Genomic DNA, 24,685 nt, shown 5'->3' with positions numbered 1-24,685 from the left:
TCCTCTCTGTCCAGAAGGGAAGAAAATACAATTTTAAATATGGTTCCTATCAAAAAGCTCACAGTGACTGAAGAGGCTGTAGATGGTAGGTCATCCCAGTAGCGCAGGAAGAAGACGGACCCACCCCACTGAGTCACCCACAAGGCGTGAGCCATCCGCACCCCAGACTGTCAGCGAGTGGGAAAACGCACTGACCTGGGCATTCTCAGTTTCCACCTCCCACTTTCGTCTTTGGCAGTAAGCTAATAACCATGGTTCCCGTGTCAGTATCAGTGTATATAACTTAAAACTAGAGTTGTTTCTTAAAAACCGACAAATCAAGCAGAAATTATAACACCAATAACTCCCTGAAATATTACCAGATCCACACATTTATACACTGGGCTACTTATAGAACTTAAAATCAGCAAAAGAATGAGGATTGAAAATATAAGTGGGGTACAAATGGGGGAGAGGAAAGCCTCAGGTATGGTTTACAAAGATGAAGTGTCGGCATGGCAGCCAAGTTTGAGCTTGGGAACAGTAAGGAATACACACACTAAGCCACTAACAGGGCTCTGGTAGCCTGACACACAGCGGCATTGCTCCCCAGCTCGGTCCACCCAAGAGCAGGCAGCCATGCCTCTCCACGCAGGCGCTGTGCTGAGCACCGCCTGTGTGTCTCTCTCAATCCTGGATTCGAAAGCAGGTGACGCTGTTCCCGTCCGACAGATGAGCAGACGGCCTCAGGCCTGCTCAACGGCTCCCCAACAGCGCAGAGACGCTGACTGGCAGAGCGGGGATGCACGTCAGCCTGGCAGGCCCCTCCAGCCCCAAATGCACACAGCCGGTTGCCTACCCGACACCTCCTCTTGGAGGCCCACAGGCAACTTAAAATCAACATGCTCTAAACCGAAATCACAGAGGTTCGCTAACAGGATAAATAAAATGCAAGAAAGGAACAGAGGAATCCAAACAGCACATTTACAGACTAAAAGCACCACTCAACCCTTCACCCAGTGCTTTCCAGTCACGTCTCAGGAAAGGACACCACTACCCGTCCATCCAATTTTATAAGCCAGACATCTCAGAATCATTCTGATCCCCTTGCTTTGGTGGAGGAGCCAAAAAACACATCACAAACAAGCCTGTGTGTGACAGTGTACACCGTGAAACACACTTACTCTGGAACTACTTCGTGGTACAGTTGCCAGGGTATTACACACACACACACCCCCGCCCCAACCTGAGGGAAATCAGCTCTGGTCAGAGGAGTAAAGACAGATTTCAGGCTTTATTCAAGATAGGAGCAAATGAGGAAGCAACCCTCATCATTTTTAGAATAAAAATAACTGGGACCCACAAAGACAATTCATCCCCTCAGACACCTGAGTTCCTGCTACATGCCAAGTACTGTGCTGGGGTGGAGACTCATTGAAAATCTCCACCCTCAAGAGTTATGTGGGGAAAACAACACAAAATAATTCCTTGAGAGCACTAAGAGACACACTCAGTACACTAAGCACGCGCGACGTGAAACAGGCTCTCCCACTTGCCTTTCCTCGGACCCTGCCCGTGCTTCTTGCCAGCCGCCTTTGCACACTTTATCTTACAACCTCTAAATGAGCGCGTGCTCCCGGCTTGGGGCTCCATCACCCAGAGCCTTAAACTCCCACTGGTCCAGCCCCACAGCGAGGCTTCTCTCCTCGACTCCAGACTACCTGCACTTCCCGTTATCTAATAGGGATTTCAAAGTGAGCATGTTCGCGGTCAAGCTCCTGGTACTCCCCCCACGCCCGTTCTTCCTGCAGGCCAGCCTTCCTCAGCGGATGGCAACAGCTTGCAAGGGCTCGGCCAGAAACCAGATGTCACCCGTGCCTGCTTCCCACTCCCGTTCTGTATCTGATCCGGCTAGAGCTCCAGCCTCTTAATAACACATCCTGAATCCCACCGTCGCTCACCACCTCCATTGCCACTGTCCTGGTCTATATGCCTGTCCTCCCTCCTGCTTGGATGATGTGTTACTGAGGACTCTTCAGAGAAACAGAGCCAACAGGATATGCGTTGATAAAGTTGATAGCCGACTGCCCTGTTTCTGCCCTGGGCCCCATTCAGTTCATTCAACTGGCAGCCACCCTGCTGGAGTGGGAACCACAAGGGGTGGCCACGCACAGAGCCTCCAGGTGCCCTCCAGTGACCCCGGACAGCTCGGTGGGGCAGCTTCTCACTGAGACCACAGACGGAACTTGTGACCTGGCGCCTGCTCCCACCGGACCCCCCTCCTCTCCATCAGCCAACCCCAGCTGCTCATGGAAGACACAGACACTCAAGTACTTTCCCAACGAATGGGGAAATTACCTAACAATTTACATTCGTTAAACAGAAGGTTTTTAAAAAACAGGGACTTTGTAGGTGAAGAGAAAACAGAACTCCTTGGACGGTAACACAAGCCAACACTAACATCTATGCAAGGCCTAGACACGGAAAGGCAGGGCCAAAAGGAAAAGGTCACATGCTGTGGAGTCAAACACACCCACTGTCCAGGCTATCAGATACCGCGCTGGGAGCAGCTTCTCAACACGGCTGAGGAAGCCAAGGGGCAGCTCTAAGACAGGACCAGCCTCGTCTGTCACAGGGACGGACTGCTTGTGCGGCCTGTCACGTGCAAAATGCCCAACACAGCAGGCACTCAATCGAGAGTACTGCACACCAGGAAGGAAGCGGGAAATTAAGAAACAGGAAACTGGATAAAGGCGCCAGACGACGGCAATCTGAAAGCTTCTGCAGCAGCGCCTCCGGGATCAAGAACACCTTAAGGTGCTGGAGAGTCAAGAGATGTAAGAGTGGGAGCTAAGCAAGATCGCAGTGAGCCACGAGTCTGGGAGCTTTGCAGACAGAGGCCAGGCCACACACAGACCAGCCCTGGGGGGGGGGTGGAGTGGCCAGCTCCCAGCCTCGGGCTGAGGGCCAGGCCCTGAGTTCCAAAGGGAAGCCCGCAGACAACCGTGGAGGGAAACGCTCAGATGCCTATCACAGTCACAAAGTATTTCCTTTTTCACATGCCAAGGTGAAGAAAGGGAATGTAAAAATAAAAGAAAACATCCCACAATCAGCACAAAGGAGCAAAAACACAATACCACGTGGAAAACAAGACAGGAGGAAATCCATATCACTGACACATCATCTGCCAACCATTCACCCACCCACCCGGCTTTGCCACCCCTCCCAGCTCGGGGCCATCTCTGACCACTCACCACAGGGCCTCAGGCATGGCTTCCTTCCAGAAGGAAACGCACACCGTGACCGTACTCACCACCCAGACATGCATCCATCTCACAGAGCAACTCTTATCTCAACTATTGTGATCCATACTGGAACCTTTTCTAAATGCTAGGGGTCACGCCTCCTGCGGCTCACTGAACTGACTTAGCACCACCCACAGACGAAACTCCAATGACGCATGTGCACTACTCTTCCCACCTGAGGGATGGATCCCCTCTAGTATGGTTTCACTGTGTGATATCCTGCACTGATAAAGCCTGTCTTCCTCTGCATCGAATGTTTTCTCCCAACATCGAAACTCTCCTGCACAGAGAAGACATCAGTCGGAAGCTTCTGAGCGGCCGCCGTACCAGGTGACAGCTTCTCATGTCTGAATCCCAGCTCCACCGCTGCCACAGTCAGCTCGAACTCAGCAGTCGAGAACAGCACACACGTGTTGCTTCACAGTTTCTGCGAGTCACGCGTCCAGGTGGCCCCAACCGGGCCCTCTGCTTTGTGTGGTTGTTCAGTCATCAGGTCGTGTCCGGCTCTTTGCAAGCCCATGACTGACGCACACCAGGCCTCCCTGTCCTTCACCACCTCCTGAAGCTTGCTCAAACTCATGTCCACTGGGCCAGTGATGCCATCCAACCATCTCATCCTCTGTCTCCCCCTTCTCCTCCTGTCCTCAAACTTTTCCAGCGTCAGGGTCTTTTCCAATGAGTTGGCTCTTCGCATCAGATGGCCAAAGTACTGGAGCTTCAGCTTCAGCAGCAGTCCTTCCAATGAATATTCAGGGTTGATTCCCTTTAGGATTGACTGGTCTGATCTCCTTGCTGTCCAAAGGACTCTCAAAAGTGTTCTCCAACACAATTCAAAGGTATCAAGTCTCTGGCGCTCCAGCTATGACAAACTTAAGATAGTGTACTGAAAAGCAGAGACATCACTTTGCCAACAAAGAGGTCCGTTTAGTCAAAACTACAGTTTTGCCAGTAGTCATGTGCAGATGTGAGAATATCATTGTCCTATGGTTTGCCTTGGAAATGAACTGAGATCATTCTGTCATTTTTAAGATTGCATCCAAGTACTGCATTTCAAACTCTTTTGTTGACTACGAGGGCTACTCCATTTCTTCTAAGGGATTCTTGCCCATAGTAGTAGATATTATGGTCATGTGAATTAAATTCACCCATTCCCATCCATTTTTAGTTCACTGATTCCTAAAATGTCAATGTTCACTGTTGCCATCTCCTGTTTGACCACTTCCAATTTACTCTGATTCACAGACCTAACATTCCGGGTTCCTATGCAGTACTGTTCTTCACAGCATCAGACTTTAGTTTCACCACCAGCCACAGCCACAGCGGGGCACAGTTTCCACTCTGGCTCAGCTTGTTCATTCTTTCTGGAGCTACGTCACTCTTGAGCATACTGAACACCTACTGACCTGGGGAGGGGGGCTCATCTTTCAGTGTCGTAATTTTTCGCCTTCTCACTGGTGGTAGGCAAACATCTGGAGAAGGCAATGACAGCCCACTCCAGCACTCTTGCCTGGAAAATCCCACGGACGGAGGAGCCTGGTGGGCTGCAGCCCATGGGGTCACACAGAGTCAGACACGACTGAGCGACTGAGCAGCAGCAGCAGGCAAACATCTACTGCATTTACCAAGTAATCTTACATGCCGATTGTAATAATCCTAAAAATGGGGCTTATATTTTATCTTTTTTCATTTTATTACTCTGAAAATTCATTTTTTATTGACTTTACAATAGTCTTAGCCCATGAAGAATTGAGAATTTTTAAAACTCTCAGACGGTAAAGCGTCTGCCTGCAATGCAGGAGACCCAGGTTCAATTCCTGGGTCAGGAAGGTCCCCTGGAGAAGGAAATGGCAATCCACTCCAGCACTCTTGCCTGGAAAATCCCATGGATGGAAGAGCCTGATAGGCCACAGTCCATGGGGTCACAAAGAGTCGGACACGACTGAGTGACCTGTTTCACTTCAGCAGTTAAAAGGACATTTAAATCCGTGCTTGTCATTTCTGACAAAGTCAATAATAATTTACTTCAACAACGAGTTATTTGAAAGCAATACCATTCTGTCCATTAAGTCTAGGAAGCACAGGGCGGAGCAGGGTGGCGGGTGGGCCGGGGGTGGGGGTAGGTGCTAAGGGATCATTTGCCAGAGCAATTCAGGGAAACAACCTGTGTGAAAATGAAGCAAAAGAGCAACTCCAAAGCTGTATCAGAGTTTCTTTGTCCCCTCCCTGCCCCCAAGAAACAAATTTACCAAAGATCCCAAGTCCCACTTGGCTTTACAAAGGCTTGAAGTGTGTCTACCAAGGTTGGAAACAGCCCATGAGACCTTGACTCAGGCTCGAGTCCATCCATTAGATCAAAGGGTAGGGGTGAGGGGCAGTGCACAAGAGTGACTTTCAGGAGTTACCAAGACAAAACCACCATCTCAACTGTAAAGGGGGCCGAACTTGAGGGGACGGGGCCAAGCAGTGATACACAGTCCCCAGGTGGGAAGAGGTACTTCCACTCTGACCTTCTTTAAAGAGTAAGCGGGTGTTTCTACTGACCAGATCTAGGTCTCCTCAAAACGCAGGCATCTTCTTGCTTTATTTCCACCAAGATCACGTGAACAGATTACCCGATCACGTGAACAGACTTCACTGCACTCCAGTGGAAGAGGAGTGGGAGGAGGAGCACCGGTGAAACCGCACAGAGGTCCAGCACTGGGTACTTAGCCAGGCGAGCGGCAACTTCTGAGCCCACAAAACCTGCCCAAGAATGTTTACAGCAGCATTATTCACGACTGCCAAAACTTGGGATCCACCAAGATCCTGTTCAGTGGTGATCCGATAGACCATGGTGCATCCAGACAATGGAATATTATTCAGCACTTAAAAAGAAATGAGTAAGCAAGCCCTGGAAAGACATGTAGGAACCTCAGGTGCATAATACTACGTGAAAGAAGCCAACCTGAAAAGGTCACATACAGAAGGATAACACATACTGTTTAGTTGCTCGGTCGTACCTGACTCTTTCGCGACCCCATGGACTGTAGCCCGCCAGACTCTGTCCATGGGATTTCCCAGGCAAGAATACTGGAGTGGGTTGCCAATTCCTTCTCCAGGGGAATCTTCCCCATCCAGGGATCAAACCTATGTCTCCTGCATTGGCAGGCAGATTCTTTACCACTGAGCCACCACAGGGAAGCAACTATAAGGCACTGTGAAAAGTGCAAAACTAGAGATAACAAAAAGATTAGCGGCTGCCTACCCACTGGGGCTGGGGAGTGGGGCCAAGAGGGATGAACAGGCAGAACACAGGATGTTTTCAGCAGGGGAACTACTCTTTTTGATACTAATGGTGGATACATATCGTCATGCTTTGTCCAAACCCACAGACTGTACACCACCAAGAATGAACCCTCTGTCTTATCTATGGATCTAGTTAATGATGATGTATCTATTGGTTTGCCAGCAAATAGATGAGGAAAACGGGGAAACTGTGAGATTTCATTTTCTTGGGCTCCAAAATAAATTCCAATTGTAACAAACACACAAATATACCACACTAGAGCAAATTACTAACACTGGAGGAAACTGCTGGAGCAGCAGGAGATGCCTGGGACTCTGCTTTCTGTTCAATTTTCCTGCAACCTTGAAGTGAAGTCGCTCAGTCGTGTCCGACTCTTTGCGACCCCATGGGCTATAGCCTACCAGGCTCCTCTGTCCATGGCATTTTCCAGGCAACAGTCCTGGAGTGGATTGCCATTTCCTTCTCCAGGGGATCTTCCCAACCCAGGGATTGAACCCAGGTCTCCCGCATTGTAGACAGATGCTTTACCATCTGAGCCACCAGGGAAATCCTAAACTGCTCTAAAAAATAATAGTAAAGCCTATCAATAAAAAGATTTTTCACTGACCCAAACTCTGGAGAGGATGCACTCCTGGTGGAGAAGGTTAACCTGGTCCAGGCCACAGACTAGGGCTTGTCTGATGCCCAGCTACCTCACCAGAGAGGCCAAGGCCAGGGACGCGGTCTCACGGGGTGGGGGCGGCCCAGGTCCTCGGAGCCCAGGCCCACAACTGCGCCCACCCGTCTCTCTCTTCCCCAGCCTCCTACCTCCAGGGTAGTGCCAGCATGGCCTGGGCCTGGGCTGGAGCCTGCTCCTGGTCTTGGTGCTGGCCCTCAGCCTGGGCCTGGGCCTCAGCCTGGGCCTGGGCCTGAGCCAGGACCGGAGCCTCAGCTGGAGCCTCAGCCCGGCCCTCAGCCTCAGGGTCAGAGCTGGGGGCCGCATCCCTGCGCGGTGCCTCGTCCCGGGCAGCCTCGGCTGGGAAGGCAGGTGGTGAGCCGAGGAGCTCCACGTTGGTCACCATCTTGCCGATGGTAAACCAATCATCGATTTGGTCGAGGGTGAGCTTGCGCAGCATGTTCGCAGCCCGGCCTGCGCGCCGCTCAACCGCCGGTCAGAGAAGCGTGAACTGGCGAGGCGGGAACACCTGGCTGCACCACCAAGAGACTGCGAGCCCGCGGCCCCGCCCCGCCCCGCCCCGCCCCGCTACAAGCCCTCCAATCAGAGCCCTCCACAAGGCGCATTGCCTCAACCTCAGGCCGCTGGCCCCACCCCCCTCAAGCCCTCCAATCACAGCCCTCCACGCGCCGGGCTGCTGGGAGCTTGTGGCGCCAACGGACCCCGTGGCACCGACGCGCTGTGCTAGGCGTGTTGGGAGCGCTGGTCTTCCGCCCGCACAGAGGCTGGGTGACTTGGGGCTCGGCCGTACATTACCAAAATTGGGGAAATGAGGCCTTCAGGGTCCCTCAGCCATGTGGAGGTGGGCCCAGCATCAGGGGACTGTAGATGTGCAAGACCAGCGCCCCCAGTGTCTCTCCAGCCTCCCCCTCGGGGCTGCTCCGTCTGAGGCCTGGCGATCTGGGCCGAGGGGGAACAGACGTTTATTGCGTACTTCCTGTGCGCCTGGCCCAGCGCAGGGTCGCGGTGATAGACCTCAGGTGAGGAAGATGAAAGGCGAACCAGAGCCTGCTAACCTCAGACACCTTGCACCTAATTTGGGGAATGGAGCGAGAAAGTTAGGGAAGGCTTCTTGGAGAAAATGACACCTAGGTGGACACTTGCGGGAGAACCGGTTACAAGCCGGGCGAAGGAGGACTTGGAGGGGAGGTAATCCGCTGATGAAGCCAGGGGCTCTGGTAGCTGAGAGGATCTGGACGGAATTTAGTGGGGCCAGAACTTGACTGGCCGCAACTTGAGTTCGTCTTCCTTCCTAAATCCATTTCTCGGGGGCAGTGTCCCCACAGCTGCACAGAAACAGGTGGTAAGAGGTTCACATTTGGAGATTATCCGCAAATGGATGGTGATTAAAGCCCTCAGAGCAGCTGAAAAGGTCCAGGCCAGAGCGAGTGGAGGTGGACAGAAGCTAGGAAACAGCCTGAAAGAAGAGGCAGAGAAGACAAAGATACTGACGTTACTGCCTGCCCAGCTTAGTATCATCAGCGCCCAGTGCAGTGTCTGGCACCATGTGGGCTCCTGGGAGCGGTGTGAAAGAGTGCGTGAGCAGCATGAAGAGCATGGTACTGATCAACAATGTGAGAGCCAATCAGGTCAGGACTGGGAAATACCCAATGAGTGGCAGGTAAGAGGTCAGCCTGAGAGCAGTGCAGGCAGAAGTCAGACTAGACACAGTTGAACTACTGGTTTCTTACAAAAAATGAACCCAGCGTGGCACTGACCTAGCAGTTCCAGGTCCTAACTTGGCCACACCACCACCGTGTTATGAGATCTGGGCCTTGGGTTTTTGGCCAGTCCAAGTACTGAACCGTCAGAAGTATGCCTCACACATACACATTTGTGGGCAAGGGAAAGACAAGAAAATGTGATCATAAAGTCATTGAGACTCTTTGTACGTCGTTCAGCATTGATTGAAAAACACTACAACTTCATCCGTTTAGTGAAGGCTAACACGTGTCCGAATTTTGCAAGATAGGCTGTTGTTCAGTTGCTCAGTCATGCGCAACTGTTTGTGACCCCATAGACTGCAGCACACCAGGCTTCCCTGTCCTTCACTGTCTCCCAGAGTTTGCTCAAACTCCTGTCCATTGAGTCGGTGATGCCGTCCAACCGTGTCGTCCTCTGTCCACTTCAGTAACTGCAAATCCTATTTGTGTTTCCTGGTATGTTATCAGTATATGACTAGTACAAGGAGAAAGAAGGCAATGGCAGCCCACTCCAGTGTTCTCGCCTGGAAAATCCCACGGATGGCGGAGCCTGGTGGGCTGCCGTCTATGGGGTCGCACAGAGTCGGACACAACTGAAGCGACTCAGCAGCAGCAGCAGTACAAGGAGATCAGCCCTGAAGATTCACTGAAAGGACTGATGTTGAAGCTGACACTCCAATACTTTGGCCACCTGATGCGAAGAACTAACTCATTTGAAAAGACCCTGGTGCTGGGAAAGATTGAAGGCAAGAGGAGAAGGGGACTATAGAGGATGAGATGGTTGGATGGCATCATTGACTCAATGGGCATGAGTTTGAGTAAACTCCAGGAGTTTACTGGAGACCAGAAGTCTCCAGGCTTCTCTGTCCATGGGATTTCTGAGGCAAGAAAACTGGAGCGTGTTGCCATTTCCTTCTCCAGGGGATCTTCCCGACCCAGGGATCAAAACTGTGTCTCCTGCATTGGCAGGTAGGTTCTTTAACACTGAGCCACCAGGGAAGTCCAAAAAGCGGATTAAGCACTACAGTATTTTACAACAGAAGGTAGCTGAAGATACTGCATGCTAACAGACAATATGATACATAAGCCCTGGGCGAGGAGTCAGCAGGGCATGTGGCCGAGGTCACCTGTTTAGACTGAGAGCCTTTCAATGGACTGCTGGATAAATTGGCTCTGCCGATTCAGCTGTGAGCCTTCGAGGATGACAGAACAAGTGATGACAGGTCTGGAGATGCCACGGGCCTGCCCCAGGGCCTGCTTTGAGCCCCTTCCTTTCACGAGTAGTTCTTGGCCCTCTTTAGTCACTTGGCCCAGCTCATCCAGCATTCCTGCCCAAAGTCCAGAGTTCACAAGAGGCAGCTTGATAGTTCTGCATAGGCACGTGGACACCTAGGTCAGGGCACCTGGGAAGGCCCCAGAGTGGGCGTTGGTGGAGGTTTCACAGATTTGCATTCCCAGAGCTGGTGGGGCTGCAGACCCAAAGGGGAAACAGAAGACGATTACAAATGATGTTGATGCCATGAGCAGGAGAAGCTTTGCCCAAAATACTTTCATATCTTCACTGACCCTCCTCAGGCACAAAATACAGCATTTTGTACTCTGAATAAATCTGCTGGGATGGCCCATTCTTTAAACATTGTTTTCTTTAAACATGGGCCATGTTTCTTGCAGGCCATGTTGGATAAGCAACTAAGGACATTGAAATTCTGTTGATCTCAAGTGGAGTTTTAAGTTGAAATGATTTGTCTTGAAATAACTCCTTGAGGTTTTTCCTAAGTGTTTTTTGTCCTCTGCAGTTTTCTACCTCTTTTTCTAAGAGTGTTTTTCAAACTTTGTTTCAGGATTCCTTTACATGCTTAAAAATTGTTGAAGACCCACCCTAGAGAGCTTTTGTTTATGTGGGTTCTATCTACTTTTTTAGGGGTTACGACTGAGGTTTATTTATTTTTACATTAATTTTATAATATTAAACTATTTTGTGTTAAAGCGAATAATTAAGAAAAGTCACTGTATTTGCCCCTCAATTTTTGTGTTCCAGAAGAGTGACGTGTCTGCGTTTCCACAGGCCTCTCAATGCCTGCCTTAATGGCTGATAGCTGGGTTCTCCTTCTGTTGTGACAGCACAAGTCATTCAGCCTCTGGAGAGCTCCACCACAGACCTGTGAGAGAATTCTAATGAAAAAGACAAATAACATCTTCCTGTTGTTATGAATAACAGTTTTGACCCCTAAGGAGTCTTGAAAACCCCCAGACCACGTTTTGAGCATCAATACTGTAAGGTGACAAGTTGTCTGAGTTTGATGCACAGCTTCTTCTAATTCTAAACTTTCTTCCCTTTGAAGTGGGGCCCAGTTCATTGCTGTTTCTCCTTCACACCCTTCCATCTGAACTCACTTTTCTTTTGCCTGAATAATGAACACCAATTTTTTTTTTTAATCTGCAGATCTACTACTGATTATTCCCTCAGTCTTAGTTGGTCCAAAATGTCATTTCGCTTTCTTTATTGAATGCATAGTTCCTCACGCATAGAATTCTAAATCGGTGGTTATATTACGGTAGACTTGCTGTTCCTCTTTTTGTCTGTGTTCCTCCAGAATGGTTTTTTCTAACCCAGCCTCCAATTCAGTGATTCTTCAACTAATATGTTGCTATAAATCTATCAAATTTCTTTTTGGCTCTTTTTCAGTCAGTTAAGTGGCTTTCTTTGTTTCTTTTTCTTATTTTTTTTTTACAATTTCCAGTTTTCTGCTTAATTTTTCAGCCTTGTGTTTCCTTGTGCATACAAAGCATGGGTCTTTTTAAAACCTGCGTTTATTAGGTCCAGTGTCTGGAGTCCCTGTAGAGGTCTTTATTTATATTGTCTATTGTGTAGAATTACTGTGCACGGAACTGATGCATAAAAACATGCAGAGCAAGAATGTTGATAACACAAAGAGAAACGGCAAGAAACCCAGAGGTGGGAGACTCGGCTTCTCGGCCATTAACACGGCAAGCAGAGGCTCCCGTTATCAGGTAGACCAACTCGTCCTCTTTGTCCAAGACCTTCCCTGTTGCAGCACAGGAAGTCCCACTCCCGGGCAAATCCGGACGGTCGGTCACCTTATTGTGACACAAAACCCCGCCACGTCCCCTCCCCCAGCGCTCGTGCTGAGGCCTCCACCCTGTCGAACCGCTGGGGGCGCTGTGGTGCGCAGGCGCGGCCAGGTAGGCGCGCTGGCCGGAGGACTGTCGCTCCTTCCGCCTTCCCGGCAGGCCCCGCGCGGCGCCTGCGCGCTGAGTGACCTTTCCGAGTCGGCGGTTCTGAGTTGGGGCTTCCTGAGCCTCTGGTCCTTGGCCGAGGTGAGTATGTGGCCGAGTTCGGCGCTCGGCGTGGGGCCACCGTGATGGTGAGGGCTGGACCGCGGGCGGCGGAGACCGGGGGCCCCGTAAGGCCCCCACGGCCGCGGGCAGGAGCTTCCCCGGCCCTTCCACAACCGCACCTGGACCCCCGCTGACCTTGGGGCCCAACCGCTGCCCACGCGAGTGTTCCCCCGCGGGCCCCCCGCTGTAAAGGGAGGTCGTCTCGGGGTTCGCTGTGCTTGGCGAGTAACGCCGAGGACGCGCTGCGCCTTTTCCTTCGGCCTTGAAAGTCAGCCACCTCCTCCGAGGTTACGGGGCTAGTAAGTGATGGAGTCAGGATCCAAGCCGAGCACTTCGGCGCCACGTCAGGTGGCCTCGCCTTTACCCCTCAGGTTTCCTCGCTCCTTACTGTTCTCGGAGCTACCCTGTACGTATGACAAGGCCATGGGAGGGGCGAGACGGGGACCAGAAGGGGATCCGAGGTGGTGACTACAGTTGCAGGGACATTCAACCTGTGAAGCCTGGTCCGGGCTCAACGGGTCAGACGTTTCTGGTCCTCAGTGTAGGCTCAGGTGACGTTTGCTTAACATAGCGCGCCAGAAACTGCAGACTGACACGGACACAGTGGACGCCCATCTGGCCTTTGACTAGGAGGGGCCTTTGAAGGAATGGGCGTTAATAAAACCCACCCAGAGCTGGGAAACGTGGCCGGACAGAGTGGACTCAGGCAAAAGTAGGAGGCCTCGGGGACACTCACTTGTCCGACCAAGCTTGGAACCCTTGAGCCAAAGGCAGGTGGGAGGCGGGCATTTGCAGCGTACCTGCCCTGTAGCGGCCTCGGGTCGTTTTAGGTGAGGAGAGAACGCCAGGGGCCTGGGCCTTGAGCAAAAGATCCAGATAACAGAAGGTTATTTTGGTCTGTTCTTAGGGCCTTTAACCTTCCTGGTTTGCTTTGCTCTTTTCCTTCTAGGTCTTCATCTGGCCTTGCTCCAAGCCCTCTAATGGGCCTGGGCCTTGCCCTCATCATAAGCTTAAGTCCTCTGTAGAATCCCAGGAGCTTAGTACTATTGCAACCAGCTAGCCTTTTGGAGAGATTCCTTCTGACCTTGTTGTGATCATTTTCTGAGTTTTTATTCCTCATCAGGCAGTAGGCCGGGCTTCCCTGGTGGGCTCAAACGGCAAAGAATGCGCCTGCAGTGCTGGAGACTGGGGTTCAATCCCTGGGTGGGGAAGATCCCCTGGAGGAGCCCCCCTGGAGGAGGGCATGGCAACCCACTCTAGTATTATTGCCTGGAGAAGCCCCATGGACAGAGGAGCCTGGCGGGCTACGGTCCATGGGGTCGAAAGAGTCAAACATGACTGAGCGAATGCACAGGCAGGCCAGGGTCCCTTATGTTTCCTCCTGAAATTCCATTGAGAGCCCAGGGGGGCAGGTAGAGCTGTCTGTGCTTCACAGAAAGGGAAACCTCTGAAGTGACATCTTTCAGACTGGCCCAAGGTAGAGGGCAAAGCAGGCAGAACTCATGTAGGAACCCAAGATTGACAGGCTTCCAACCCCACTGGTCTTCCTTCCCAGTCAGTGCTGGGCGCAGGGAGGAGAGGAGCACGCTCAGCGCCTCCGAGCTCTTCCCATCTGGGGCCCCAGAGGTTCCTCCGCGCCCTGTGGCGTCTTCTCAGGTGCCTCTCGAGGTGGCACCCTTGCCCTCCTGGAGCCGTGTGTTCTGACAGAGCATCCCAGTACTGCCTGGGGACAGGACGCGTGAGGGCACCGCTGTGTCAGCCCAGCCTGCGTCTGTGCTCTCCTGGGAAGAGCTGGGAGCCAGGCCTCAGAGCAGATCCTCAGTCATGAAGCGCAGATCCAGCTGGGTGAGCTCGGGCAGCTTCCTCCTGGGGGTGCAGGCGATAAGCGTGTAAAGTGCTTCGCGAGTGTGCTAGGTCTGTGTGACAGTCTCAGGATGAGAACCGCGCTCTGCTGCAGCCCCCAAGGCCCTCCGTGCCCTGGCCGTCCGCCGCCCCGAGTGCAGCTGCGATTCCATGTGTATGAATGCTCGCTGTAGCACAGCAGGTGCTGTGACAGCAGCGCCTCTGTCTTCACGACAGGTGGGGGTGGTGGTTTTATCCCTGCTTTAGAGATGAAGAAACCGGGACAGTTCAAGTTAGCTGGCAAGAGGGACGGTCCAGGTGCGAGCCCCGCAGCCGACATGGCCTTCCCGAGGGCCCTCCCACTCCGGGCACGTCCTGACCGCGGGGTCTTGGCCCGTGTGCTGCCTCTGCTGACGACACTGTTCCCCCAGGAGCTCCTGGCTCTTTAGGAGCCCGTGCTTCAGCTCTGGAAACAGTGCCTGCCACCTCTTACATGCACACTTCACATCTGCTGAGTGAATAATGGCCACACGATACAGATTTCATTCACGGAAAACCAGAGGAAACTGAAGTGAAATTTTGTGTAGCCAAGTAGAGATTCGGAAGGAACAGGGGTGACTCTCAGTCAGCCTGGGGCTGGGACCGGGCCTGCTCTCGAAACCAGAGCAGTGTTTCCTAGTAAGATGAGAAGTACTTTGATGTCGGTGTTCCTCACAATGATTTAAGTGGCAATAGTTTAATAGATCACCTTGGATGCTGCAAAGCTTATTAAAATGAAAATGGGGGCACCTGAGCAAAAGCATTGCTTTGAGAACTGCACATAAAGGTGAGCTCTGTCAGTTCAGAATGTGATGGCTTTTCCTAATCAAATCCAATAATTATTGTGTTGATTAAATAAGTTATTACTGCATCTCTCAGGAAGTGAGTGTTCTCTCATGCTCAAGACTGGGATACATGTAACACTCTGTAGGTCATAACGCTGAATTGCATAGTTGAATAGAACTGAAAGTTCTCTTTAAAAGAAAAGTGAGGTGACAGGCATGTTAATTAACTGGACGGGGGAAGTTCACCCGCAAGGTGCCCATCTGTCGGTCACCACTGTGGCGTGCACCATAAGTACCGCACAGTTTTGTAAGTCAGTTATGTCTCAGTACTGCTGAACTTAAAACATAAAAGGCCTGAGATTCACTGGATGAACGTGAGCCCGAGCCTGGGTGTTATTGTCACAGGGAAACCACCATGCTGTTTTTCAGCATCGAATGCCCACAACTCTTAACACGGTGATGTAAATGTACTAGTTTTAAAGTTTTAGAAGCGTGTGATTTGGGGCATAATTTGGGGACACGGGTGGAGGGTAGCCTTCAGAGGCGGGCTGTCAATGACAGTGCAGGCTGAGAGAGCTCTGGGCCTGGAGGAATGGGAAGTGACGGAGTGCCTGGATGGCCAGGGTTGGGGGTATTGCCGGTGTGTGGAGCTCGGAAAGCTGTTGAGATCAGAGCCCCAGTGTAGATGTTGGAATGGCTTTGGGGAGCAGGTCTGGCATAGAGGCTGCTGCCCATTGAATAGTTTGAGAAATAGGGTCAAACTTAATAAAGGGAAACTTCTTGGCAGTTAGGTTTATTAAAACAGCGGTCATGGTAATACTTAACCACTGTGCTCCTTTTCAGATGCTTCAGAGTCTTATTAAGAAAGTTTGGATCCCCATGAAACCCTACTATACCCAAGCTTACCAGGAGATTTGGGTAGGAACGGGGTTGATGGCCTACATCGTTTATAAAATCAGGAGTGCTGGTAAGTTTCTTTGTTTGATTCATTAGAGGTCAGGAAGAAAATTCCTTTCAAAAGGAATCACAGTTCATATTGTAAAGAAACTATGGCCCTTAACCAGCAGGGCACACCAGAAACCCTGGTGGTCCTTTATTGAAACATGGGGAGTATAAGAGCTGTGTCAGCAATAAGAGAGATTTGAATAAGACTTTGCTATCAGGGAATTGTGAATTTTCTTAGGTGTGGCCGTGTCCAGAGTGCAGAGGCGACGTCCTTAGTTTTGAGAGACGCAGGTTAAAATATTCAGGGGTGAAGTGACGTGGTAAACAGTATTCCACTGCACCTTTCCCACTGATCTGAATGAATATGTTCATAGTAAAACTTGAGGCAGAGCATCCACTTGGTTCTCAGTAGAGCAGAGATGAGGCCCAATTGTGTATGAATAAGAGAGAGTGAAGAAAGGAGAAAACTTTAAACTGCAGGGCTGGAGTTTGGGATGTGGTGGGGAGTGAAGGGTCCTGCAGATCATGAAGGGCTGTTTAACTGTTTAGAGATCATCTGTGGTAAAACTTTTACCACTTTTTGGCTTTGAAGCACTATAGGATTACTACTGTCTGAAAGCTTCACTTAACAGTTTTACCTAAGGTATGAACTTTTCAGCCAGATGATGATTTTGACAATAAATTGGCTAAAGGTATTTTTGGAAAGAATTGATATGACCAACTTTTCTTTCCATTTATTTTAGATAAAAGAAGTAAAGCCTTGAAAGGTAAGATTTCTGCTTAAAATGGGTGGGGAATGAAAAACACCATCATACCTTTTCAAGACAAGGTGCCTCCTTATTGGGAATTGAAGCCAAAAGCTGTTCCAGTGAGCGTTCAGGCCCAGAGGGGACATATCAGAACATAGAGTGCTGGTCTGCTGAAGCAGAGGAGCCTGCTGTTCTGCTTCCTATAGACTGAGCTTAAAAACCATTGCTCAGCCCGTGGGCTGAGTGTAGCTCCCAGGAGAGCAGTGAGTTGATCAGAGCTAGCTGGTGCCACCAGTGGGGACGCAGGAGTTACCTGGGCGGGCAGGCTGCCCTGGAAACGCACAGCGGCACTCTGGTGCTAGGTATTTCTTCACTTCACTTCCTCCCGACAGTGAGACTCTAGCCGTCTGAGTCCTAGACAGACGCAGGGCTGGCCCGTGAGCTTGGGAGGAGACATTTCCCTGCCCTCGCTCTTAGTGTCCAGGTGGGGTCCACAGGCCCTCCGTGTACATTGCCGTAGAAATAGCCCTCTCTCTGCCTCCGGGTATTGAAAGTCGTCCTTTGTGCCTCCGGCTTGTCAGTGCGGGCTTGCGTGATGACTGCAGTCCGCTCTTCCCCCCCCTAAACTGTCTCTGCATCGTGCTTCTCTTTGGAAAGCTTCCAGCGCCGCTCCGGCTCATGGTCATCATTAACCAGCTTTCCACGGACGGGACACCGGCCTGGCTCTGCTGTGGGAACGTGGGATCCCGTGTTGACGTGCTGCGGTGCCGCTGCCCTCGGGCCTGAATAAACATACCTGTGAGACTCACGCTGTCTGCACCCGTGTCCCTCCCTGCGCCCCTCGCCCGCCCTGTGCCCGTCCCACCCCGAGCAGGTCTGCGCGACAGGTGCAGCCATCCTCAGGGGCCCTGAGGGGCTGAGGAGTATGCATCCCAGTTAGCGCAGGAGTCGGGGGTCACATCTAGGCACTCACGCTCCCATGGTCTGTAAATGTTTGCTAAACAGATGATTCTGCCGCTTAGGACTGTGACCTCCCTAAGGCTCCCTTTTCTCATCTGGAAAATGAACAGGGAAGTTCTAACAGGGTTACTGTGGAGCTCAGGAAGAGGAGGTGTGGGAAAGCGTGTGTTATTCAAACTATAAAAGGCTTTAGAGGTAAGGCAGTGTTAAATCACATACTAGGTGGAATGAGAGACTCATTCCACCAGGAGAAGGTTTTGTCCAGAAGTCACTTATAAGGCAAGATACATAATAAAAAAAATCTCTTTTAGCTTGACTGATACAAATGAACGCTGCATGGTGTTTTTCTCCGTCTAAGACAGTTACCAATACCCCTAGAGTTGCATTCAAAAAGTAGGTCCTGCCGCAGTCGGCGCAGGGTAGCAGTGCGGTGGCCGTGTCTCCCTGTGGAGTAGACTGGGGCCCGGGGCTCGGGCTGGTCTCCGGGCGCCTTCCCTTCTCCGAAGGGCAGTGGCCGTCCCTGCTTGTCATTGGTTCTCCAGCACTGGTGTCAACTCAGGCCCATGGATGGTGCCTGAGAAACGGCTGCCGCTTCCAAATGGGGTCTCTGAGCCTTGGTTTCTGTTGTAAAACGGGGATAAAACCCACTTTTCAGCCTTGCTGGCTCTGACAGGGCACTGGCGTGAAAGTGTTGTACAGTCCCAGAGGGCCTTGGCGTTGAAGCTGGGTGCAGGGTTCCATTCTCTTGCCAGAATAGCATTTTCTCCGATAACTGCCTCCAGAGGATGAGTCAGCTCTGCAGTTCAGAAGGACCTCATTTTAAAATTTGCTCATCTGGGCCATCTGTTCCGAGATGGCATCCCCTGGAGGGCTGTCAGCAGGGATGAGCAGGCCCAGCATTTCCAGCTTCCTTCAATGTAAGAAGAAGCCTGAGAACTTGTGTTTCTCACAGGTTCCCAGGACCACACTTTGAGAACTGCGGATCATACAAAAAACGCACCCACCCAGAGCCCCTAAGGCCCAGTCCACCAGTGTTCACCCACGTTCCCACGGTGCTGCCCGTGAGCACAGTCAGTCCTGAGACCCGAGCAAGGTGGGGCTGTAGTCCCGTGTTACAGAGGAGCCTGAGGCTGAGAGATGGGCAGTGATGTGCCAGGGGTTGGGTAGCCAGGGCTGGGACCAGGACTTGGACTCCGAGAAGCCGAGCTCTGTCCGGAGAAGGAGAAGGTGAGGCCCGGGAACAGGCCCTGGCGTCCGCAGAGGTGTTGCTGTGGGGACCCTGGGGGCAGGCCCCCTCTGCCGCGAGCCGGTCCCCGTGGTGACAGTCATGGGGGAGCAGTCTGCAACAGATGCTCGCTGCTCACCTAGGGCCTGTGCAGAAAATGAGGCGAGGGGCTGCTGGGACCGTGGGAGCGGGCCCTGTGGCTCGTGAGTGCTGTGCAGAGGAGCGGCCCACCCCGGGGTACACCAGCCGGTCTCTGTTCTGTTTACTTCCTGAGTTCGTTACAGTGACCAGGAATTGAACCCTCAGCCCCTGCATCGGAAGGTGCAGTCTACCCGCTGGACCAGCAGGGAAGTGCCGCCGGCTGGTTTCCTGGCCCTGCCTCCTGAGTGGGGTAGGTGGCCGAGGGAAGCGCTTGTGTTGCCCTCTTGCTGTTTCGCCCATGGCAGCCTGTAGGGGGAGCTGGTGTTCGCTGCCAGCCCGGCATCGCCAGGCTTCCTGTGGGCGCTGAGCACGGAGCTGGGCCGGCCGGGGGCGGTGCTGGGGGCGGGGAGGGGCCCTCCACCGGGGAGGGGCGCGTTCAGAGCAGCCCTCAGGAGGTGCCGACCAGAGAGGCCTGGAGCCAGCTGGGAGCGAGAGCAGCCAGTTTCTTTTTCAGACGGTGCCACAAGGGGGCCCTTTACCCTGAAGTCTGCCTGCCGCCCGTCCTGGCCTAGTACTCTGCTCCTCACCCTGAACCGGTTGGGGGGGAGGGGGGATCCTGAGACAGGTGGGGGAGAACACAGCTCCAGCATCTAAAGGGCTACCTTTGAACAATGTGTTTCAGCCTCAAAGAAGCTTCTGGGAGGAGGCACATGTCTCCTGTCATTGTATATCGCAGGGGTACCTGCACCCCAGTCAAGCTGTAAAGCAGCTGTAAGGTGACTGATCCTAAATTCCAGATTATGTGAAGGGCGCTAACTCAACCTCTTTCCACCTGGTATCTCATGGAGGACCAGGTGTTAGCATCAGGCACTCAATGAAAGCAAAAGCTTGTACTTTGAGAAGATAAAATGGACAAACCGTTTAGGTGGACTGGTGAAGAGAAAAAAGAAATAGTGTCAAGAAAGAGGGAGATGCCGTTACTATAGATTCTAAGACCCTGAAGGGATGAGGACTTCCCTGGTGGCCCAGTGGATAGGAGCCACCCCTGGCCCAGGAAGGTCCTGTGCGCTGCTGGGCAATGGAGCCCTTGGGACGCCACAGCGGGGCCTGTGCCCTAGAGCCCGCGCCGCAACTGCTGAAGCCAGCACAGCGAACAGCCCAGCATCCCAACAAAAGCAGCCCCACTCGGCCACAACTCCAGGGACCCCACGCACAGCAACGAAGACCCAGCCTAGCCGATAAGCAAGCAAGGGAACATCACAAAAGACCAGAAGATTCTACAGGGTGCATGAAGTAGACAAGTTCCTTGTAAGATACAAACCACTAAAGCTCACTCCAGAAGAAATGGGAATATGAATAGCACTCTCTCTCTCTTTTTTTTTTTTTAGCACTCTCTCTCTTAAAGAAGTTTAATCTGTAGCTGAAAACTCTGGAAACTCCAGGCTCAGATGGCATCCCTGGTGAGTCACACCAAATTTTGAAGAATGATGTAATAACCAATTGTACACAAATTCTTGCTTAACAGAACAGGGGGAAGCACTCCCCGCTCATTCTGTGAGATCAGCACCAGCTGCTCTCAAGGGATGAGAAGCAGAGAGACGTTAAAAACTGCAGACCAGTGTTCCCGCTTGAATGTAGATGCCGAAGTCTTCCGACAAAATTGTAGCAAATTAAATCCCATCAAAAGTAAAAAGAATAATCATGACCAATGTTTGAAATTTTAAGAGGTTTAAGATTCAAAACTAAACAGGACATGTAGGAATTCCCAGGTAGCTCAGCTGGTAAAGAATCTACGTGCAATGCAGGAGACCCTGATTCGATTCCTAGGCTGGGAAGTTCCAAGAAACCCTGACTAGGATTAGGCTTAAGGTTATGCTAGCAGATCCCCCAAGAGAAGAATCTGGCAAACAGCAGAGAACCTACTGATTCTTAAGAACAAAGACAGCACGACCTTCAGCTGACTGCTAGCCTGGCTCCAACACTTTTCTCGAGGGAGTAGGAATCACTGGCATGCTCCTTAATAGGCACGCTGACCTATATATTTTAATACATGTTACAACGCCAAAACTAAAATAGTAGTAGTGAGGGAGTGGTGGAGTGGGAGGTTGAGGTCTGCAGATGTAATTAGACTGTATATGGAAATTAACATTGTAAATCATCTATACATCAATTGAATTAGTAGTTGTTTCTTAGGGCAGTATGCTGTTATGTGTAGGAGAAATAAGGTGTTCTTTGCTTAACTAAGGAAAAAACATAGCTCGTCGTATTACAATGACAAGGAAAAACAATATGATCATCTCAAGAGATGACAAGAGAATTAGGGTTAAGCGTCCATTCATGTGAAGTTTCTCATCTAAGCAAGGGTAGAGAGTGACATCCACCACGTAAGTGCGTGTGTGAGCACTTCCAGCGAAGGCCATCCTCAGTGGAGAGGCTGACTGCTTCCCCTTTATGACTCTGGGAAGATGGGGTTGTCCGCCCTCACCACTCCTGCGCAGTGTCGTGCTGAAAGTACAGGCCCTTCCAGCCGAGCAAGATAGAGACGTGAAAACGCATGGAGAGTGGGATACAGTAAAGCTGCGCACAGACAGCATGATGGCACGGAGAAGCCCTTCCGTCCTCTTCCGCAAAGCCGCCAGCCCTGTGAGACTGTTCAGCAAGTCTGCAGGACCAAATGTCAAAATACAAAAATCAGTTGTATCTCTCTGACAAACCTAGACAGCGTATTAAAAAGCAGAGACATCACCTTGCCAACAAAGGTCCATCTGGAGAAAGCTACGATTTTCCCAGCAGTCACGCACTGCTAGGCAGCTCCCTGAAGCCCCAGCCACCGCCCCACCCCTTTGAGTGACCCAGCAGGTCCGCGGGGCCCGGGGACCTGCATTTCCCTCAGGTTCCCAGGCGCTGCCACCACTGCGGGAGCCCCAGGACGCCATCCTGAGAGCTGCCGCTGTGGCCTAGCCACTGCAGAGCGGACTCGTTTGCCGTCACTCCTCAGCTGCTCGCCTTCGGGAGGACCTGCAGCCCCGTCCAGGGCCAGTGCACCGTCTCACCTGGACGGCGGGCTCCACGCTGCGGAGCTTGAGGGCGGGGGTCTGCAGAGGGAGGGCGGGGGTCTGCAGAGGGAGGGCGGGGCCTGCAGAGGGAGGGCGGGGCCTGCAGAGGGAGGGCGGGGGTCTGCAGAGGGAGGGCGGGGCCTGCAGAGGGAGGGCGGGGGTCTGCAGAGGGAGGGCGGGGGTCTGCAGAGGGAGGGCGGGGGCCTGCAGAGGGAGGGCGGGGGTCTGCAGAGGGAGGGCGGGGCCTGCAGAGGGAGGGCGGGGCGCACCTTCCTTCCTGAAGGTGGGTGGGGCCTCGAGGCAGTGCCCGGGGCTCAGGGCGCCGCTGGCCTGTGGCAAGGGGGTCTGTAGGGATGGAGGCCCAGTGACGGAGGACCCCACCTCCACGGCCAGTGGCACCTCGGCTCATGGGGTGGACTTCGGAGCCACTGCGGCTGTCCGAGGGGCGGCACAGGAGGCCTCAGTGCTGGTTTCACTGGAAATGTCACTGGGTTTAAGGCTGCTGGGTTTCTGCCCTTTTCAAAAGGCAGAGCGGCCGCACCTGACGGCAGCGTCTGCTCTGAGCCCGGCGTTGTCCACAGCAGGCAGACGCCAGCCGGAGGCCAGGCTGCTCCTCTGTGCCCCCGTGGTCCCTGAGGAAGCCCCTCTGCAGGCCTCCGCCAGGCCCCTGGACGCCTGAGGACGCTGGCAGGTCGTCACAACATCCCCGAGTCTTGGCCTGGGCTGTCAGATCCCTTGAAGGAAGGTATTGTGAAGGTCGGGGAAAGCGTGGTGGCCAGGCTGAGGTCCCTGTGTGCGGGGCCTTGTCCTTGGCACCCCTGTGATTCCTGTCACATTCTCCCGAAAGGTGTCAGGAGGCTCAGGCCGGCTTGTCAGAGGCCGACCCCAGGCAGGGACGCAGGTGCAGGTGGCTTCTTGGGGAGGTGTCCCAGGAGAGCCCGGGAGGTGGGAAGGAGCAGGCCTGGTACACAGTCTGGGGAGGAAGAAGCCAACCCGGGGCGCCGCAGCGGAGCGGCCACTCGGCGGGTCACACGCCCAGCGCTCCTGGCCCTCCTGGGACTGGCCCCCAGAAGCAGCGTTGTGGGGGCTGCCCTGAGGTGGACCGGCAAAGCCGGGAGGGCACTCAGGCCCGTGAGCGGACAGGGATCTGGGAACAGTAGCAACAGGCTCCACCTCATCTGGGTCCTCCCCAGACCCTTCCAGCTAGGAAGGAAAATGTCCTTGCAGTTATTTCAAGAAATCTTGTCATCTACCAACGAAGATGTGTAATGATTGAAAGAGTGTAGTGATAATAATAATGGAAAAGAATCTGAAAAAAATATGTCTGTGTATGTATAACTGAATCACTGTCTATATTCTTGAAAGCAACCCAACATTGTAACTTAATTATACTTCAATTTAAAAAAACAAAAGAGCTTAGTGACACCAGAAGGGCGTATGCAAAAGAGCTTAGTGAGGCCAATGAAGAAAAGAGAGAAGACCCAAGTAAACAAAATAAGAAATGAAAGAGGAGAAATCACAATTGATACCAAAGAAACACACACAAAAAATAATACTACGAACAATCGTATGCCAACACCAGTTCGACAACCTAGAAGAAACAGACAACGTTCTAGAAATGTGTGGTGGGTTTAGTTGCCAAGTCATGTCTGACTCTTACGACCCCATGGCTGCTCTGCCCATGGGATTCCCCAGGCAAGAATGCTGGAGTGGGTGGCCATCTCCTCCTCAAGAGCATCTTCCCATCTCAGGGATCGAACCCTCATCTCCTGCATTGCAGGCAGATTCGTTACCACTGAGCCACCAGGGAATCCTGTCAGAGTCCACCAAAACTGAATATAGAAGAAACAGACAACTTGAACAGGCCAATCACTAGAAGTGACATGGACTCCAAACAAACTCCCTACAAACGAAAGTCCAGGACCAGGTGGCTTCACAGGTGAATTTTACCAAACATACAAATAAGAACTCATCCTGATTCTTCCCAAACTCTTTCAGGAAATTAAAAAGGAGGAAACACTCCTAAAGACGTTCTGTGAAGCCACAATCACCCTGATAACAAAAGCAGGTAGAATTACAGGCCAAAATCTTTGATGAATACAGATGCAAAAGTTCTTGACAAAACGTTAGCAAACTGAATCCACCATATAAAAAAGATACACCACGACCAAGCTGAACGCATCCCAGGGTGACAAGGATAATTCACATACCCAAACCAATCAATGTGATACACCACCTCAGAAAAAAAGATAAAACTACATGATCGTTACTACAAACAAAGCCAGTGGAGGTGACGGAATTCCAGCAGAACCATTTCAAATCCTGTAAGATGATGCTGTTAGACTGCTGCACTCAATATGCCAGCAAATTTGGAAAACTCAACAGTGGCCACGGGACTGGAAAAGCTTCATTCCAATCCCAAAGAAGGGCAATGCCAAAGAATGTTCAAACTACCATACAATTCTGCTCATTTCACATGCTAGTAAGGTAATGCTCAAAATCCTTCAAGCTTGGCTTCAGTAGTACTTCCAAGAACTTCCAAGAACTTCCAGATAGAAAAGCTGGGTTTAGAAAAGGCAGAGGAACCAGAGATAA

At 52.0% G+C, this 24,685-nt stretch overlaps 1 protein-coding gene across 3 annotated transcripts in view; it reads right to left on the bottom strand.

The window, feature by feature from the left end:
• The window catches only part of TDRD9 (tudor domain containing 9), a 112,571-nt gene extending 104,830 nt beyond the window's left edge, over window positions 1-7,741 (bottom strand). For all 3 annotated transcript variants that reach the window (XM_042235592.2, XM_042235593.2, XM_042235594.2), the window contains exon 1: window positions 7,378-7,741. In XM_042235592.2, coding sequence (XP_042091526.1) covers window positions 7,378-7,685 — 308 coding nt within the window. In that variant the 5' untranslated portion in view covers window positions 7,686-7,741. The remainder of the gene's footprint in view (window positions 1-7,377) is intronic.
• Between the last annotated feature and the right edge of the window lie 16,944 nt (window positions 7,742-24,685).

This window comes from Ovis aries, chromosome 18, assembly GCF_016772045.2.
Source record: "Ovis aries strain OAR_USU_Benz2616 breed Rambouillet chromosome 18, ARS-UI_Ramb_v3.0, whole genome shotgun sequence".
In the NCBI taxonomy this organism is placed as follows: domain Eukaryota; kingdom Metazoa; phylum Chordata; class Mammalia; order Artiodactyla; family Bovidae; genus Ovis; species Ovis aries.
Note: the sequence above shows the minus strand (reverse complement) of the source record. Positions and strands in the feature narration are given on the sequence as shown.